At 41.1% G+C, this 12,430-nt stretch overlaps 1 protein-coding gene and 1 long non-coding RNA gene across 4 annotated transcripts in view; one reads left to right on the forward strand and one right to left on the reverse strand.

The window, feature by feature from the left end:
- The first annotated feature begins 405 nt into the window (after positions 1 to 405).
- On the forward strand, positions 406 to 6,739 carry LOC134357172 (uncharacterized). The gene is made up of 3 exons (XR_010020530.1): positions 406 to 485; positions 1,669 to 1,740; positions 6,677 to 6,739. It is a non-coding gene; the product is annotated as an uncharacterized LOC134357172 (long non-coding RNA).
- A 3,444-nt stretch (positions 6,740 to 10,183) lies between these two features.
- Positions 10,184 to 12,430, reverse strand: part of LOC134356767 (acylamino-acid-releasing enzyme-like) — an 81,018-nt gene continuing 78,771 nt past the window's right edge. For 2 of the 3 annotated variants that reach the window (XM_063067872.1, XM_063067870.1), the window contains one exon: positions 10,424 to 12,260. In XM_063067872.1, the coding sequence (XP_062923942.1) occupies positions 12,137 to 12,260 (124 nt within the window). In that variant the 3' untranslated portion in view covers positions 10,424 to 12,136. Of the gene's footprint in view, positions 10,354 to 10,423; positions 12,261 to 12,430 lie in introns of those variants that run through there. The other variant, XM_063067871.1, reaches the window with a different exon arrangement.

The following is a 12,430-nucleotide window of genomic DNA, read 5'->3' on the forward strand; positions in this document are numbered from 1 at the left end:
AGTTTAGAAGAATGAGGGGGAATCTCATTAAAACCTAATGAATATTGCAAGAAATAGATAGAGTGGAAGTAGAGAGGATGTTTCCTACACTGTGGAGTCTTAGACCAGAGGTACAGCCTCAGAATAGAAGGACGTCCCTTTAGATTGAAGATTAAAAGGAATTTATTTAGCTGTTTTTTTTTGCCACAGATGAATATGGAGGCCAAGTCACTGGGTATATTTAAAGTGGATGTTGATAGGTCCTTGATTTGTAAGAGTATCAAAGGATACAGGGACAATGCAGGAGAATAGGGTAGAGGGATAATAAATCAACCATGATGGAATTTTGGAGCAGACCCATTGGGTCAAATGGCATAATTCTTCTCCTATGTCTTATAGTCTAATAATAGTTTTGTTACCAACACAGGAATGGATTCTGGAAATCTGAATGGAAACTTGTGTACCACCAATCTCAAGCTGAAGTTAGAGGTACAATTAAGGTGCAGGTAAGTAAAAGCACAGCAGTGGACTATTTGGGAGACATTGTGCATTCAGTTTTCTGAACTATTATTCAAGTGGAACCACTTCATAACCATTTAACAGGACCAGTTCACAGCTGCAAAGGAAAACTGCTGTCCTGCAGTAACATTATTCATTAAAATTGGATTTTTAACAGGCATGTGCATATCACTTCATCAGCTTTTATATGTGCATATCACTTCATCAGCTTTTATTGCAAACATCAACATACAAATGATAACTTTATTGAAAATGTTATTTTCAAACATTTGACTGACAGCTACAGAAAGCTGAATATATATTAGATGCCATTTATGTAAATTAGAATTTATTTGCCATCTATTCAATTCTATAATTTATATCAAAAATGTTTCTAAATTTATTCTTATTCAATACCTCAAACATAGCAAAATAATTTTATCCATGATTGGAACCAATCGCTGTAGAATTCATCCTTCAACTGAATTTTATATATTTGGGAATCATTTCCTATTTAACAGAATGTTATGAATATGTTAATTCCAAGTAAGTAATGGGAAAATTGTGACAAGAAAAGTAGTCGCATTTTAATCATGACTTAGAAAAAAACTCTTAATGCATTTATTCTTTTAGTTGCTTCTATGAACTCCAGTGTATTTCTAAACTTCAAATGATTGGCTTCCAAATTCAAGTTGTTTCATTTAGGTTCTCCATTTTTTAGGTAAGGTATCCTGTGAAATATTTCTTAATCAATCACCATATTTCCAAAATCTGTCTCAAATTTTGAAATTTCAGCATTTAGTGAGGAAATTTTATTTTCTCTCTTCTTAATTGAGGTGCTTTTTTTGCTCTTGTGATAATTTGGGTGATATCAGGTTTGCATGGGGCATTTCAGCGTGACAGTGCTAGAATTCAGCAATAGCTTTCCATTCGGCTATGTCATTTCTCATTATTCTTATGGATTGAATCCTCCATTAACAAAATTATCAAATCAATTGAAGAATCATCCTCATGCACACCTGTTGGCCTTGAGGTTATCATTTAACTGTCTCAGTCTCATCCAACAACAGGTTATTTAATAGCTCCTCTGGTGAAATAACTGTAAAAAGTAGCTAGTGGAGAGGGAATAGTTAAGTTTATCTTATTCAGTATGTTGTCAAATTAACGTTTTCTTTTATTTTTCACTCTCAGGCTCATTACTTTGAGGAGGGTAGCATTAATTTAACCACCAGTACTGAAGTACATCAGCAGCTTTCACTGAATGTAAGGAGAATTACACAAATGTGGGCACATGTTTGCTGGTCTGTGAAACAATAGGGGATCTGCATGAACTCAATTAAATACAAATCCCAATTCACACAGTAGGACCTTAAACCAATTAAAAAATAGAATTAATATTTTCTGTTGAAACAAATTTAATAGCAAAGTCCATGAAATATGGTCATACTAAAATCAAAAATAGCGATATGAGTGTCAGTAGAACAATGGGGAGTGAAAGATACAAAAGTTCAGTGTGTTGTTCAAACAAGAGGATAGAGGATTGTGACAGAAATGTTTAGGAGAGCACAGAGAATGGATAATGGGAAGTTGAATGGGTCAGAAAATACTGATAACTGGTCCATAAACTTTTACTGAGGAGGTCATACCCAAAGTGCAAATTTCAGATAGTAGAAGGGTGACCACCAGGAGAAGTAAGGTGAGTAGGCAGTTGGTGAGGCCATTCCCCTCAGCGACAGTATACCCCTTTTTGATACTGCTGACGGGGGAATGACCTATCAGAGCACAGCAGGAGCCGCCTGGCCTGTGACACTATGTCTAGCTCTGTGGCTCAGCAGGCAAGGTAAAGGCAGGCAGAGTGATAGTGATAGGAGGCTTGATAGTTAGGGGGGTGGACATGAGATTCTGTGGCCACTAAAGAGACATCAGGATGGTGTATTGATGAATAGGTGCTGAGATCCAGGATGTCTCAGAGTGGCTGCAGAATATTCTCAAGAGGGAGGGTAAACAGCCGGAGGTCATGTTGCACTGTGGCACCAATGACATAGGTAGAAAGGGTGCTGAGGTCCAGCACAGTGAGTACAGGGAGCTAGGGAAGAGTAGGACCTCCAAGGCAGTAATCTCTGGATTAGTGCCATGTGCTAGTCAGGGCTGGAATAGGATGATGGTACAGAATGAATGAGTGGCTGAGGAGCTGGTGCAGGGGGCAAGGTTTTAGGATCTTGGATCATTGGACCCACACAACAGGAATGTGTCGCATCTAAACTGGAGAGGAAACAGTATCGTGGCCAGGAAGTTCGCTAGTGCAAGTCAGAAGGGTGTAAACCAGTTTGGCAGAGGGATGGAAACAGAGCTCCAGATCAGAAAAGGGGGATGGAGAGGAAGTTAGATGTCAGGGCCAGTAAGAACGGACGTGAGCGAAACAATAGATACGATGGGACAGGTAGTTTGAAGGGTATGCATTTTAATGTTAGTTGTATTATGGACAAAGGTAATGAACTTAGAGCATGATTTTGTACTTGGAACTACCTATTTGTGGCCATTACAGAGACTTGGTTGAGAGAGGGACAGGAATGGTTGCTTACTGATCCAAGGTTTCACTGTTTTAGAAAAGATAGGGAAGTAAATGGAGGGTGGGGAGTTGCAGTACTAATCAGGGACAATATAACAGCTGCACTCAACGGAGACATAATGGAGGGCTCATCCACCAAGACTATATGGGTAAAACTCAAAAAGAAGAAGGGTGCAATCACTCTGATGAACCCCCCGTAGCGACTGGGACATTGAGGAACAGGTATGTAGGAAGATTAAGGAAAGGTGTAAAAACAATAGGGTTATTATCATGGGGGACTTCAACTTCCCTAATATAAAGCGGGACCTTCTTTGTGCAAGAGGTTTAGATGTGGCAGAATATGTTAGGTGCATCCAGGAGGGGTTCTTCAAGCAATATGTAGATAGTGCAACAATAGGAGGGCTGTACTGGACCTCCTGTTGGGTAATGATCTAGGTGACTGACCTTTCAGTGGGGGGTAAAATAAGGATAAATATGGACCTTGCGGCAGAGTATTAAATTGAAGCGGGGCAAATTACAAGAACTTTATGCAGGAATAAGGGAGAATTATTTGGGAACAGCTGTTTTGAGGCATGTCCACATCAGACATGTCGAGAGTGTTTGAAGACCAGCTGAACTGAGTGCAGGACAAGTATTTTCGAGTCAAAAGGAAGTACAAGATGGCAAGATCCTTCGATGTTAGATTAGATTAGATTATGAGGACACTCAGTCCTCATTTATTGTCATCCAGAAATGCATGCATTAAAAAATGATACAATGTTCCTCCAGTATGATATCACAGAAACACAAGACAGACCAAGACTAAAACTGACAAAAACCACATAATTATAACATATAGTTACAACAGTGCAAAGTAATACTGTAATTTGATAAGAGCAGACCATGGGCACGGTAAAAAAAAGTCTCAAAGTCCCGATAGCCCCAACATCTCAAGCAGATGGTAGAAGGAAGAAAACTCTCCCTGTCATGAGCTTCCAGTGCTGCAAACTTGCCGATGCAGCACCCTGGAAACACCCGACCACAGTCCGACTCTGAGTCTGTCTGAAAACTTTGAGCCTCTGACCAGCCCTCCGACACCGAGCACTTCAACCCTGGCCCCAGCTGCTAAGCAACAGGCAAAGCCGAGGTTCGGGGCCTTCTCCTCTGGAGATTTCGGATCACACAGTAGCGGCGGCAGCGAAGCAGGCATTTCAGAAGTTTCACCAGCTGTTCCTCTGTGCTCTCACGTCTGCCTCCATCAAATCAGAATTGTACACATCCTCCTACTTGACAGATTACAGATATTCATCACCTGAGAGGCCGCACGTGCTGCATCGCACCGCCATCTTCTCCTCCTCCCGACTTAAGAGATATGATAAATTTAGTCAAGAAGAAAAAGAGAACATATGTAAATCTTAGGAAGTTAGAATCAAGCAGAGCCCTTGAGGATTATAAATAAGCCAGAAAAGAACTCAAGAAGGAATTAGGAAAGCCAGGAGGGCCCATGAAAAGTCATTGGTAAATAAGATTAGAAAATATCCCAAGGCATTCTATGCACACATCAAAAGCAAGAGGATAACCAGAGAGAGGGTAGGTCCACTCAACCATGAAGGGGGAAGCATTTGCTTATGAGGGAAGGATGTGGGTCAGGTCCTTAATGAGTACTTTACATCAGTATTTTCCAAAGAGAAGGACGTGGACGACAGGGAGATCAGTACCGAACGTAGATATGCTGGACTCGCTGGAGCAGTTTAAGGCAAAAGAGGAGGTATTGCTGGGCCTCTTAAAGAACAATATTGTAGGTAGGTCCCCAAGGCTTGATGGGATGTACACCGGGTTATTAGGAAAGGCAAGAGATGAGACTGCTGGTGCTTTGACCAATTCTTTGCATCCTATCTAAGCACAGCCGAGGTCCTAGAGGACTGTCAAATAGTTAATTTTCTTCCATTAGTCAAGAAGGGAACCAGGGATAATATTGAAACTATACTGTAGACTGGTGAGTGTCATGTCAGTGGTAGAGAAGTTACTGGAGAAATTCTTAGAGATAGGATTTATGAGTATTTGGAAAACACTGGCCAAATTAAGGAGAACCAGCATGCTTTTGTGGGGGGGGGGGGTAGAGTTATGTCTTACCAACTTGACTGAGCTTTTTGATGAGGTGACAAGGTGATGAGGATGATTGAAAAAGGTAGAGCTGTGGATGTTGTCCATATGGATTTTAGAGGCCACATCTGGAGTATTACATACAGTTCTGGTTGCCCCAGGAAGAAAATTGAGGCTTTGGAGGTGATGAAGAGGTTTACCAGGATGCTGCCTGGATTAGAAGGGATGTGCTATAACGAAAGATTGGACAAACTTGGGTTGTTTTCTCTGGAGCAGCAGAGGCAGAAAGCAGTACTAAAAAATATTTATAAGATTGAGAGACATAGATACAGTGGACAGACATGATCTTGCTCCAGGAGTTGAAATGTCTAATACCAGAGGGTATGTATTTAGGGTGAGGGGGGATAATTTCAAAGGAGATGTGTGGAGAAAGTTTATTCTACGAAGAGAGTGGTGATAGAGGCAGATACCGTAGAGATTTTTGAGAGACTTTTAGATAGATATATGAATGTGAGGAAAATGGAAGCGTATGGACATTGTGTGGCCAGAAGAGATCTGTTTTGTTGGCCATTGATTACTAATTTAATTGGTTTGGCACAACATTATGGGCTGAAGGGCCTATTTCTATGGTCCACACAGAAGATTACCTTGAGCAGTGTATTTGTCGTTATCCCTTTTTATTTCTGTGTTTCCCTTACTTCCCTTTGCTTGAACCACTTCTGTAATCAATTTATAAGTATTGATATGATCACTGTTTCATTTACTTTGGTATTGTACCATACTACCTCATAAACTTTTACGTGAAAGGTTTAGCTGACATCTAGTCCTAACTTGTCCACTTGTTCTATACCTGTAAATCACTGGAGATAGAATGTGATGACACTGAGGCATGGAAGGAGAGTGGAAACCAACCTAGAGAGATGGAAGTGGCTCATAATCATTAATGTAACTATTACTCCAAGATCCCAGTAATACTTCTCAACTGAATAGAAAGCAAATAAATGAGAGGGAAATAGCATCTGCTCCACCATGTAGTATGATTACGATGATCATTTACCTTTGCATTAATTTCCTGCATAACCCTATGAGGGGTATAGATAGAGTTAATGCAAGCAGGCTTTTTCCACTGAGATTAAGTGAGACTAGAATTAGAGGTCATGGGTTAAAGGTGAAAGGTAAATGTTCAAGGGGAACTGCTTCACTCAGAGGGTCATGAGAGTGTGGAATGAGCTGGCAGTAGATGTGGGTTTGATTTCAGATTAAGAGAAATTTGGATAGGTACATGGATGGGAGGGGTATGGAGGGCTACGTTCTGGGTGCAGATCGATGGGACTAGGCAGATTAAGGGTTTGGCACAGACTAGATGGGCCAATGGGTCTGTTTCTAAACTGTAGTGTTCTATTACTCTAATCTCCATCAATCTCTGCCTTGAGAACACAAAAGACAATATATCGAGAAGAGTGGCCACATCCTCTCACATAACGTATTGTCTTTGAATGTTGACTGGCTAATTAAATTTCTATCTCTAATCCCTCTTTTTTCCACCAGAATGAATATGAAGGAGCTACAGAGTTTGTGAAAGTTATTGAAAATGCTGATGCAGAATTCCAGGTAGTTCTGTGCTAGAGTTTGTATATGGGTGGGTCTTTGTATTCAGTGACTGTGGTAGAAATGAACCATGTCTGCATCCTAAAGAGTTTCATATCTTTTTCTCCACGTGTCTTTTACCAAAAATGATCCTTTTTTTTTGTCCTGAATTTTCTTATGTTATGTTGACTTAGATTCATCAAACAAAAACACTTCCTTTACAGCACTGACCTGGGCCAGGTGGATCAAATCCCAAAATAATGAGGAACAGGGTGATAGAATTATTTTCAATTACTGCTGCCTTGCTCTCCTATTTTATTGGGTTCACAAGCAGCCTTATCAATATGCTATCAAAATTTATACTCTTAATGGCCCTTTCTTTTCATGTATGGTTAGTTACAATCTCAAAGGGAATGAGTGGATGTTTATAGAGCACAATGGGTTAACAAAATAGACTCTGCATTCCAATTGTGTACCTTTTCACTGACCTTGCTCTTAAACCCATGCCTGCTGTTTTGCAATATTTTAAATAACATCAGATATTTAACAATTATAACATGAGCTTACTGCCAGTTATGGAGATGGACCCACCGTGGTGATGTTAATAGATAGGTGCCTTCAACCAGCTTATCCATGGTTTGAATTACACTGTGTATTAACAGACATCCCACCTCTCCTGGAAGTTCCGGGAGTCTCCCACAAATTAATAGTGGCTCCCTGATACCCGCGAATTATATACAATGTCCCGGAAACTGATTTTTTTGAGAGCGAGCGTGAGAGAACGCGCGTGAGAGAGAGAGAGAGAGCGAGAGCAAGAGTAAGAAAGCAAGCGTGAGAGTGACCATGAGAGAGAGAGAGCGAGAGCACGCGCAAGAGAGAGAGTGAGAGCAAGAAAGCAAGCGCGAGAGAGCGAGAGAGCAAACGAGAGCAAGAGCGAGAAAGCAAGCGCGAGTGAGAGCGACCACGAGCGAGAGCACGCGCGTGCGCGATAGAGCGAGAGCACGCGCGTGCGCGATAGAGCGAGAGCAAGAGCAAGAGCGAGAGAGTTCCAAAAAAAAGTCAGAGTGGCAGAGTGTTCCAAAAAATATATAAAAAGTACGTCACCCCAGACTACACTAAAGTGTACCCGTGCCTAATAGGGGTCAAAAATAATGACTGTTTGCTATAGTGACTTTTCTATTGCCCATGGTGGGTTAAGACTGTAAAAGACATGTTGAGGTGAGTTTAAAAGATGTCATTCGTTCATTAGCATAGCTAACATTACTTAAACTACCTGGCTAGCTGCTAAGGAGCTACTCTATTGCAGACATCCCACCTCTCCCGGAAGTCTCCCGCAAATTAATGGTGCTACCTCCCTGAAATGAGTTTTTGCATGGTGGGATGTCTGCATTAAGTCATAAAGTGTTCACCAGCAACTTTGATGTGTGTTGCTTGAATTCTGCAGATGCTGGAAATTCAAGCAACACACATCAAAGTTGCTGGTGAACACAGGCCAGGCAGCATCACTAGGAAGAGCTACAGTCGACGTTTTGGGCTGAGACCCTTCATCAGGACTAACTGAAAGAAGAGCTAGTAAGAGATTTAAAAGTGGGAGGGGGAGGGGAGATCCAAAATGATAGGAGAAGACAGGACGGGGAGGGATGGAGCCAAGGGCTGGACAGGTGATAGGCAAAAGGGGATACGAGAGGATCATGGGACAGGAGGTCCGGGAAGAAAGACAAGGTTGGGGGGGGAACCCAGAGGATGGGCAAGAGGTATATTCAGAGGGACAGAGGGAGAAAAAGGAGAGTGAGAGAAAGAATGTGTGCATAAAAATGAGTAACAGATGGGGTACGAGGGGGAGGTGGGGCCTAGCGGAAGTTAGAGAAGTCGATGTTCATGCCATCAGCTTGGAGGCTACTCAGACGGAATATAAGCTGTTGTTCCTCCAACCTGAGTGTGGCTTCATCTTTACAGTAGAGGAGGCCGTGGATAGACATGTCAGAATGGGAATGGGATGTGGAATTAAAATGCGTGGCCACTGGGAGATCCTGCTTTCTCTGGCAGACAGAGCGTAGATATTCAGCAAAGCGGTCTCCCAGTCTGCGTCGGGTCTCACCAATATATAAAAGGCCACATCGGGAGCACCGGACGCAGTATATCACCCCAGTCAACTCACAGGTGAAGTGTTGCCTCACCTGGAAGGACTGTTTGGGGCCCTGAATGGTGGTAAGGGAGGAAATGTAAGGGCATGTGTAGCACTTGTTCCGCTTACACGGATAAGTGCCAGGAGGGAGATCAGTGGGGAGGGATGGGGGGGACGAATGGACAAGGGAGTTGTGTAGGGAGCGATCCCTGCGGAATGCAGAGAGGGGGGTGGGAGGGAAAGATGTGCTTAGTGGTGGGATCCCGTTGGAGGTGGCGGAAGTTACGGAGAATAATATGTTGGACCTGGAGGCTGGTGGGGTGGTAGGTGAGGACCAGGGCAAACCTATTCCTAGTGGGGTGGCGGGAGGATGGAGTGAGAGCAGATGTACATGAAATGGGGGAGATGCGTTTAAGAGCAGAGTTGATAGTGGAGGAAGGGAAGCCCCTTTCTTTAAAAAAGGAAGACATCTCCCTCGTCCTAGAATGAAAAGCCTCATCCTGAGAGCAGATGCGGCGGAGACGGAGGAATTGCGAGAAGGGGATGGCGTTTTTGCAAGAGACAGGGTGAGAAGAGGAATAGTCCAGATAGCTGTGAGAGTCAGTAGGTTTATAGTAGACATCAGTGGATAAGCTGTCTCCAGAGACAGAGACAGAAAGATCTAGAAAGGGGAGGGAGGTGTTGGAAATTGTCCAGGTAAACTTGAGGGCAGGGTGAAAGTTGGAGGCAAAGTTAATAAAGTCAACGAGTTCTGCATACATGCAGGAAGCAGCGCCAATGCAGTCGACAATGTAGCGAAGGAAAAGTGAGGGACAGATACCAGAATAGGCACAGAACATAGATTGTTCCACAAACCCAACAAAAAGGCAGGCATAGCTAGGACCCATATGGGTGCCCATAGCTACACCTTTAGTTTGGAGGAAGTGGGAGGAGCCAAAGGAGAAATCATTAAGAGTAAGGACTAATTCCGCTAGACGGAGCAGAGTGGTGGTAGAGGGGAACTGAGTAGGTCTGGAATCCAAAAAGAAGCGTGGAGTTTTGAGACCATCCTGATGGGGGATGGAAGTATATAAGGACTGGACATCCATGGTGAAAATAAAGTGGTGGGGGAACATAAAATCATCGAAAAGTTTAAGAGCGTGAGAAGTGTCACGAACATAGATCGGAAGGGATTGAACAAGGAGTGATAAAACCGTGTCAGGGTATGCAGAAACGAGTTCAGTGGGGCAGGAGCAAGCAGAATTCCTTGTGTTTGCATAAGATAACTTTATTCAGTTAACTTTAACTTTTTTAAAGTTATAAAAAAGACCACAATAAAACCATTCTTCTTTTTCCAAGGGGCATAAGTTATGGAAAAATAAGTGGAAATTTGCATTTGCCTCTGCTTCTATGGTGATGGATCAATCATCTCCTCCACAAATGAGAATACATGTCGTTCTTATGAAGCGAACACCTTAAATCCCAAACTCTATTAAGAAAGCCAAAAATGGCAGTGTCTTCATATGTGATATTCCTAAAATGTGACAGGAAGAGTAACATTACCATTTTAAATAAAATTGAGGCTTCTAATATCCACATGAAACTTTAATTTTATTATTGAATCACGTAAAGGTTGAGAAAATCATTTTGTCTGAAAGCTTATGTGCTTGTATGATAGAAAGTTCAATAATCTCTATTATGAGCAGTCAAAGAAGAGTTTATTTTTTCTCTCTCTCCCTCCAGCTTGCACTGATGGATAATTACCAAAAACTGGACTGTATGCTCAAAGGCCTGCGACGCCAGTTACCATTTATGCACACAACAGTTGACTGGAACAAAATCATCAATGCTAAGATTGTCAGGGAGATGGATCTGGCACAGTGTTCATAAGAATCTAAATCTGAAATTTGTCCAGTTCAACTCATTACATTTAAAAATTAAAGTACGTGCATTAAAATAGAGTCTGGTCTTACCATAATTCACAGATTTACGTCCACTATGCATAAGAATATTCAGTATTAGAAAAACATGAACTGCTTTACATTCTAGTAGAGAAGAGGATCACCTTTTTTAGCAGTTGAAATTTTGGATATAGAAGTCATTTATAAAACAGGTTAAAGTTTTCTTTGTTTCAATCCCAATTATGGACTAAATCTTCAGTATCAGAACATGTTCCTGTATTACTTAAGAGATGCTTTTGAAGTTTAGTCAGCAAAAAAATGTATTCTATATTTGTAATTATGTGGCTTCTTGGACAGCACAATGCTATGAACATTTATGTTCTTCGAAATCCATTTAATTGTAGAGCTATACAACACTGAAATAGGCACCCATGACCCATCAAGTCTAGGACAATCATCAAGCACCCGTTTATACTAATCACATTTTATTTTCCCCACATTCTCATTCATTTCCCCCAGATTCTCCAACTCAACTGTACACTAAGGACAATTTATAATTGCCAGTTAACCTATTAAATTTCACATCTAAATGATATTAAAAAAAACATTCTTAAATGAAAGTGAGCTGCCAATATCCATATGAAACTTTTCTTCAAAGATATTGAAGAAATGCTTCTCAGCACCTGGAAGAAGCAAGATGCAAGGAAAGCATGCCAACTCCACATAGGCAGCACTGGAGGTTAGGGTTGTGATCAGGACATTGAAGCTGCTATGCCACCGTGCCACTCTTTATTTCTCCCAGGTGGAACATAAAGTTAAACAGTGGTATAGACTAACTAAATCCAGCAAGATCTACATATCTGAATATTGAGAATTTTTAAAGCCACAAAGAAAGTAAGAACATACATTATTACATCATCTTTTATATTGTGAAGACATTTCAAAATATTTCATCTTCAATAAATGAAATTTGAATATACCATTTGTTCTGTATTCAGGTACCACAAATAGCTAATGGCTGTTCAAGTGGTCAGGGATGAAGGATAAATTTTGTCACTTCTTGAGAATCTTCAAAAATATCCCAAAGTGATATACTCCGTGGATTTAAATAAGCAGTGATATTTCTATTTATTATCTTAACCAAGACAGATAGTCTCTAGTAATAAGGCATTCTCCCTTGTTCACACAAAATGTTCATATTACATAATTCACTTAAACACCTGTGTCAGATATTAAAACAATTAATTTACAGGAAAGATACTACTGAGGCAATGATAGCTGAATGAGTAAGGGCAACCCGCAACTCTTTAGTCGTACTAAGCGGAAAGGCACTGAAAATACTCTAAGATCATCAAATAAAATTAACTAATTTGAACTAAAGTTAGATAGGACCTTGGATAGATCGACTTCAGTACATTAGGTTCTCTCAAGCTGCAGTCTGTTCAGTGCAAAGCTAAACCACATAGCAACATTCATGAACACATCAGCTTCTGTGTCAATGTTGGAGAGCGCATGGTTGTCATCAGGGTACCACAGTAACCTAAGAGAGAGAAGAAAATCACATACTTGATTGCTTAGGAGGATGAATTACTTTTCTTATTGAGTAGCTATTCCATGTTTTCTGCCATACGGCAATGAAAAATGTTCAAAATGACAACTATCATCATAAACATGAAATGATGCAGTATACTGATCCAATCATAGCAGTAT

The sequence above is a fragment of the Mobula hypostoma genome, chromosome 15 (genome assembly GCF_963921235.1).
Source record: "Mobula hypostoma chromosome 15, sMobHyp1.1, whole genome shotgun sequence".
Classification (NCBI taxonomy): Eukaryota; Metazoa; Chordata; class Chondrichthyes; order Myliobatiformes; family Myliobatidae; genus Mobula; species Mobula hypostoma.